General features: G+C 38.3%; 1 protein-coding gene across 1 annotated transcript; it reads right to left on the bottom strand.

The window, feature by feature from the left end:
- Positions 1–2,238: 2,238 nt before the first annotated feature.
- On the bottom strand, positions 2,239–4,895 carry hoxb10a (homeobox B10a). Its single transcript, XM_036553318.1, has 2 exons — positions 4,274–4,895; positions 2,239–2,513 (listed from the first exon to the last, which is right to left on the bottom strand). The coding sequence occupies exons 1-2, from the start codon at positions 4,893–4,895 to the stop codon at positions 2,239–2,241; spliced, it is 897 nt and encodes a 298-aa protein (XP_036409211.1).
- Positions 4,896–7,399: the final 2,504 nt, after the last annotated feature.

The following is a 7,399-nucleotide window of genomic DNA, read 5'->3' as shown; positions in this document are numbered from 1 at the left end:
GCACTGACATCAGAGACAGCCTCGAGCGTCAGTCGAGGAACACCGTTGCTAGGAAACATTACAGCTCGAAGTAAATTACAACAGAATATATGCGCCAGTGGACTGTTGAAGACATGCAAGGCAAGTTAAAATGGAATAAAACATTATGAGAGAAAAGAGGTTCAACCAACTCAAAGATAATTACGTCCATTTTAAAACCAGCCCGTTCCATTTTAACACGTATTTACGCATGCAAGCGCATTGGCGGCGATTCAATGTGGCAATATGGAAGTAGCTAAATTTCTCCAGAAATGCAGTCTCGTCTTCATTGCTACAACCTACAAACATGAAATATGACAATATATCGACAACGGTCCCCTCTAAACATGGCGGTTCGAACAACAAAATCTAGTCTTTTTTGAGACAGATGGGTAATAACAAGTCATTATACACAAGGAAGTTGGAATTGCACGCGTTTCACAGTAAAGCCACAATCCAACAATCAAGGGTAATGAAAAGAAATTGCCGTGAGACTGCATTAGACAGTCGGAAACAATAAAACAAGCGCGCGCGCACATACACACACACACACACACACGAGGGAGAGAGAGAAAGAGAGAGGTGACCAGTATCCCTCACCGTTGTATCAAATACAATATGTTGTCTCATCTATTTTAACTTTTTTTAACATGTTATGTTCCTTAGCTCCAAAAATATCGGATCCATACACCACTGGCACAGACAAAGGTAGGATGGAACTTTCGCGTCAAATTAAATTAGGCTTGGATTTTATTTTTAGCTGTGAACATCTCTACTTCCTAGCTCACGGGAATAAGTGACAACTATAATATATTTTTAAAAAATGATCAAAGGAGAGTTTAGCTGGCTATAAGTAGTGCGTTCTTCACAAACTTGCTTATTGTACCGCACAGCATACCACAAAGTGGGGCACATGTGTATCGCAGGTTTTAAATATGTATGGGTATATTATCAGTTGATAATGTGCACCCATATCACCGCCACATTCCAAAGTAGTATGCCATTTTAGATTGAATAAATGTGGTAATTTTTTTCAAACTGAAATAAAATTCGAAAATTTTGCATATATCACAGTAAGGCTGTATGGTTTATATTACTGGTTCTTTTGTGTCGAACAATTTGTTTCCTAATTTACTCCCACAATCAACATTTATATTTTAGGTGTAAATAACACTAATTTTAGATTTAAAAGATCCACGAGTTTCCAAAATATTATATATTGCGATAAATTGCATTACACTACCCAAATCTAATCACGTTAATCATCCTCATCAATAATTTATTTTAAGAGGTATATCAGTGACAAAATATTGTGCATACGTTTTCAAATCGCACTGAAATAAAAGCACACGAAAACGCTCATACCGAATTCACACTACTGGCCTAAAAACTTCGAACTAGCTACAGCACAATGACCGGTTGTCACACCAAAACAACCATATTTATTTACAAGGACAGGACAATTATTCAAAAGCACTTATCGAAAACCAGAATATAGGAAGTCAAATGGCCATAAGCATCATGTTACATCCATTCATGCTTGCACTATGAACACAATCTCCTGTTCTTGTCAAACAGTAGACTGACATTTTCAGTTAGGCCTACAGGCCTAGCTTTTCAAACCCACAAGTATCGTTGCTTATCTCTGCAAGACTGTACACTGTGCTCATATCGGTAAAAAAAAATCAAGCAACTGCGAATTACGTAATGCTTTACAAAGTGTGCACGGTACTCAAATAAATAAAACAGTGCGGATATAAGAAAATAAAGCGATTATTACTTGTAAATGGTCGCTTTCAAAATAGAGCAGGCATCGGCCTGTATTTCCATACTCACGAACTGTAAACGACAAATCTGCAAATCACCACAAATCGTCTTGCAGATGTCATCTGAAAACGTTCAACTAAACGACATAGGAAACATTCACAGCACAAGTGTTTTCAACAAATTAACTGTAAGGTGCATGGATATTGTGACACAGAGCGCATGCGGCCCTGAAAAAAAACCGCAGTAAACACACACTCCCTTCTAACACCACGATTTTTTTTTTTCAGTTTGTCAGAAGAGGTATCGCGAGACGCAAACGCCCACATGCAAATGTTTAATAATTCTCCTTTGTTGGACCGCAGCCTCCATTACCATCCACATTTTTCATTGTAAGCACGTTGTGTAATAGAGTTCTGTCCAGTGTTCATTCAGTTTCAGTCTTCTGGGATTGTATCAGACAGAGAAATGCGCGCTCATGTCCCGGGCCCTGTGCTCGCGGGTCATTTTCTTCAGTTTCATCCGACGGTTCTGGAACCAGATTTTGACCTGGCGGTCGCTGAGATTGACGCTGCGACTGATCTCCAGGCGGCGCTCTCGAGTCAGGTACATGTTGAAGAGGAATTCCTTCTCCAGCTCTAGCGTCTGGTGTTTGGTATAAGGGCATCGCTTTTTCCTCCCGGCTTTTGCCGACAACCAGCCGCTTGGAGCGTTCTCGAATTTCGTCTCCTCTGCCAAACGAGAAAATATGCCTCATACATCGGAATTTCTGCGTTACTTTTGTGTGCAAAAGTGTAGAAATGAACATGTTGATGTGACACACTCACGCACCTAGTTGAGGCTAATACCTCATCACGAGACAACAGCACAACTACTATAAACCCTGTATTTGTGTGATTGTGTATGTGTTATGGATAGGCTCAGTTGTAGACTGTTCTAGTAATACTTGCGTGTCACAAATATAATACTGCTATCTCGCACAGTCCCCTGCATTCTTTATGCTTAAACGTTCAAAGCAGGAAAAGGCCTCGTACTGACCCACTTAGGACACCAGGACAAAATGCTACGTTAAACTATGGGAGTGAACTCTACCTTCATAATATTTAATCAATATTCTAATATAGCACGTAAAGCATGTTTTTTATTATGTTATTGCACTAAATAAACTGCTCAAAGAAATTATAAGTAATACGCAATTGTGTAATATTATTACTGACAGAACCTGACAAATGGGAATATAAAAATTAACCAATTGAAAAACATTCGCGATTCGTAGTTGAATCGGCCTATAGCTGTATAGCCGTATTTCAATAAATGCAATACGTTGCATGAATTGCGTGTTTGTGCATTTGAAATAATTTATTTTATTTTGTTCTGTTTCTCGATTTTTATTTTACATCGCAAAATAATACTATAATCACAAGAGCTAGTTAAATGTATTATTTTATAACAGATGATACAGTCAACTGACAGGTCTGAGGTGTGATCAAATCAACCTGTAAAAATGTCATGAGATAAACATACAGTTTATATCTGATTCCGGATATGTCATTCATTTGTAATCCTTAATATATCTGACGCTCAAATCATATTTTACACGTAGAATAGCAGCGACATGTACATATTATCCACAATAAGATATTAAAATTTACTTTCAAACACATTATCATGGAGGCGCAAATTATGGCATTGACGTCTTTGAAATACAGGCAGCTCGTTAAACACTCGCTAAAAAGATGTGCCAGCTTCAGAACTGTTCTCTTTTTACAGTAAATATTCTGTCCAAACTCGAAGGTATAGAATTGAGTTTGGTTAAACGTTAATCTAGTGTCTGAAAAAACCTAAAACTTTAATCACATGTTGACTATTATTGAATGATATTGTGATACTATTATGATAAGAAAGAAACGACAACAGTTCCCACAGTTGTAATGTGTGAAAAAATCTCCTGAAGACTTCATTTAAATACTCCTAAAAGCGATGTAAAGAATTTTTTACTATATTAAAGATTTTTCTCACTATTCTTTTTCGAAGGTAAACTATGCTTTATGTTTTGAAACAATATTTTTTCAAACATTATTGCCTGTTGCAACTAATAATATTATTAATAAAGGAAAGTGTACATCGATATCTTTAAGATTTCTTCCATTTCTGAGGAAGTTACTTGAGGATATATTCGCCTTGTAAACCTGCGTCCAAGCCGACCAGCATACCTGGCCGCCTCTGTGACTACCAGTTCACAATGGAGCCTTCCGCTGTTTTGATGTTCCAAAGAGCTCAGTAAATGGAATGCAATTTAGTCTGGCCAGAGCGGTTCCGTGCAATAAACTAATTTTGAACCCCTTGGTAGCCTTTTTGTTCTACCAGGAAGGATCTTTTACAGCCTTTATAAAATCACCTTGTTTCGGTCGAATGGCATCGTGTTTTTTTCCGTCGTTATTGCCAATGATGCCATTTTATCTCTTTAAGACCCTTATTTCTATTTACCCACCTTGCGTCTCCTGTCTGCGAGTTTTATTGCCATCAGGAAACTCTGAGAGGGGCTTTTCTTGCCGTAAACCTAGGTCTACTTCTTCCTCGTTGCTGCTGTGACTGTTGTTGAGGGTGAGGATGACGGTGCTATTGGTCCTCTGGGCTGGACATTCAGTGCTGCAGACCGCTAAGTCATCGCTAACGAGCTTTTTATCTAGGCAAGGTTTGTCTGGAAAGCTCAGATTGTACAACTGCCGGCTATCAGAATGGGAGGCGTTCGGGTGGCTCACTGAGGAAAAGTCCTGACTGGTGTGCTCGAGGAATTTCAGCCCAGGGTAGGACTGTTCTGCACGGAAGTAGCCCTGAATGGGACCAGCGCCGCTGCTCATGGACCCCACGTCTGTCATTAGTCTGGTGAAGGCGGAAACGTCTGTTACTGGTTTATTAGAGTGCTTGTCCGAGTCCACCGTGAAGTAGGAGGAATCGTCTTTCCCATTTGGCGCGGTGAAAGCGCACGCGCTGACCTGCGGCACACGGCCAGGACTCAAGTGCGGTTCTCCCCAATTTACTAATCCCTGGTGGAACTGGTGTCGAAGCAAAGCCATGCCTTCCTGCGGCGGCGATTGCTGGTGCTGGTTCATTTCCCCGAGTGTGGTTTCATTTGGTACAGACCCCCAGCTATTTTGGACATGGCAGTCCTCGTCAGAATTGTCGAGATGATACGTGGCGTCGGAGGACTCCTTTGGACCGCCGATTATTAAAGAGTTAACAGAAAACGCTGTAAAAACGGATTTTTCTGAGCATGACATGCTGGGAAATATTTTTGGCGAAGGCAAACGAGGTCCTTTACAATCAGCTTTTCAAACAGACAACCGTTTGCAAGCTGCTTCCTGCGAGGGGGCCAATAAGGGACTTTGGTTACAAGAAAGACTCCTCCCCTTGCAGTACTACTTTAATTCAAGATGCAGCGTCTCCATACCAGAACCTCACGTTCAATTGATTTTAGCAAAAGGTTGTAGATGCCATATTTATCCTCTCAACCTCTCTAACGCTGCAATTCTGCATGAAATGAATAACCAGTAGGCCTACTTTGTTGGGCCTTGAGGAAAATTAAATAGAAGAAAGCCTATGAATACTGATTCATCGTGAATATGGATTCTGGCATTTCTTAGATGAGTTTAAAACGTTTACTATGTGCATTTGTCGAAAAGTTTATCCGTTCTCATTCGTTCAACAATTTAGCTAATCGTTCGGTTTGCTAAGTGTAGTCAAAAATATATATAGAAAGGTCGTGTTTAGATAAATCCATACACGAATACAGTTTTTACTTCATTACTCAGAACCTCGATCTGTCCAGCAAATGTGCCCGAGAGTTTTATTTTGTTTTTGCTTAGTTTTTTTTCCATTGTGTGTGTGTGTGTGTGTGTGTGTGCGTGTGTGTGTGGACAGAGTTCAAGAGGGATATAGGCCGATATGATATTTTGTATTCCAATTATTCGCTATTCCGCCGAAAAAACAACAACAAAGGCTATACATGCTTTTATATTAAATGTTTTATACTACAAAAAGGAAAATAACCTTTCACACCAAATGTGAAAGCATAGTGAAAATATTACAGATACTGGACACGTATTTTAAATCTATATTTTAACTAAAAATGCCAGCAAGTATAGTGCACGCTCTCGGGCTTGGCAAATAATTATTGTTTTATTAATATTTTTGCAGTAGTTTGATTAAAATTAAAGGAAAAATTTGGCCTTTATTTGATCAATTTCTCTTTTTTCCTTTGAACTAAGTCTCCACACAATAACCGACAAAAATTATCTAATAAGAAGGTGTGACGTATACAGTGTGATTTTATACAAACTGTTAAAATCATTCATTTATTTAGCAGACGGGGATTTACGTCGTATTTGTATTTAAGTTGGAAATTCAAAACACAAAATTGTGTCATTAAAACCGAAAAGGGCAGACAAAATAGGGGCAAAAACTTTTAACTTTATTAAAATCCTCTTATATTTTCGTTATTATTATAATTCTACGTTGTGTAAAATATACCACCCTGGTATGTATTCATTATGTATGATAAATACAAGTTCAGAATGTAAGTGAGTACAAATAAACCTCATGTTAAATATTCCTGACCATTGAGGAAACGTGTCTAGGTTCGACTACAAAGTCAAAAAACACGTCGTGACTACAGGACAGACAAATAGTGCTTTCCTTTATTTTTGCCGAACATGGGTAGCTTAGACTGTTGTTTGGTGTTACAATATGCAATAGTACATATTTAAATCCATCTTAAAACTTTGTTATTGTTATTGTAATCCTTAGAAACCCCATATTTTATCAATTAACTAATTCATGATAGACCTAAAAGAAAACATTTATTACAAAACACAAATATCAAATACTGGTTATTAAATCAGGAAGTGCCCAAGTCTAGCCACATGGCGTCTGTCCAAAATAACGTGCAGTTTCAGTACGGCCCATGTTAATTTATGTCCTAATGCTTTTCTGAGACTATTATCAACGCTTTTTTCACTAAAAGACCAATGGGCAAATATTTACAAGAACCGTGTAAGATACAGAAAGAACACGCGAGACTCAAGCAGTGATTTTGTATTTAGATCTAGAAAAACGTCAACGGGGAAAGCCTTTAAAACGTTCACGTTCACGTAAAAAGAGAAGCGTTCACAACACCCTCTAGATGTCGCTGTAACTCGAAGGAAACTTCACACTGCACAGTAGGCGAAATGAGAGCGCCACACAATAACTACAAAATTGGTGCAGCCTTCATCAGGTCTGATAAATTGGTTTTGCAGGGTATATAGAGTTTTTAAACCCTTTGATATTTTACCCCAATTTTCCAGTGAAGGTACCTGGTGCAAATTCATTATATTATATTATGTTCACATGTTATATAAACGACACAAGTGGCTTTAGGTTTTAAGGGCGTTCCAGATAATCTTTACTTTACAGATTAATTTTAGACACAGATATTGCACAATAGTTGATTTTAACACCTATCAATTATGTTGCCCACGTTGAAACGAATAACATGTCAGTGTAATTTAAATCAACAGTAATCTTTTGATAAATAAAAGATAATTCCACTGTGTGGCCTGACTCTCTAAGTATGCGC

The sequence above is a fragment of the Megalops cyprinoides genome, chromosome 19 (genome assembly GCF_013368585.1).
Source record: "Megalops cyprinoides isolate fMegCyp1 chromosome 19, fMegCyp1.pri, whole genome shotgun sequence".
Classification (NCBI taxonomy): Eukaryota; Metazoa; Chordata; class Actinopteri; order Elopiformes; family Megalopidae; genus Megalops; species Megalops cyprinoides.
The sequence above is the reverse complement of the archived record's forward strand: the minus strand, read 5'-3'. Positions and strand labels throughout refer to the sequence as shown.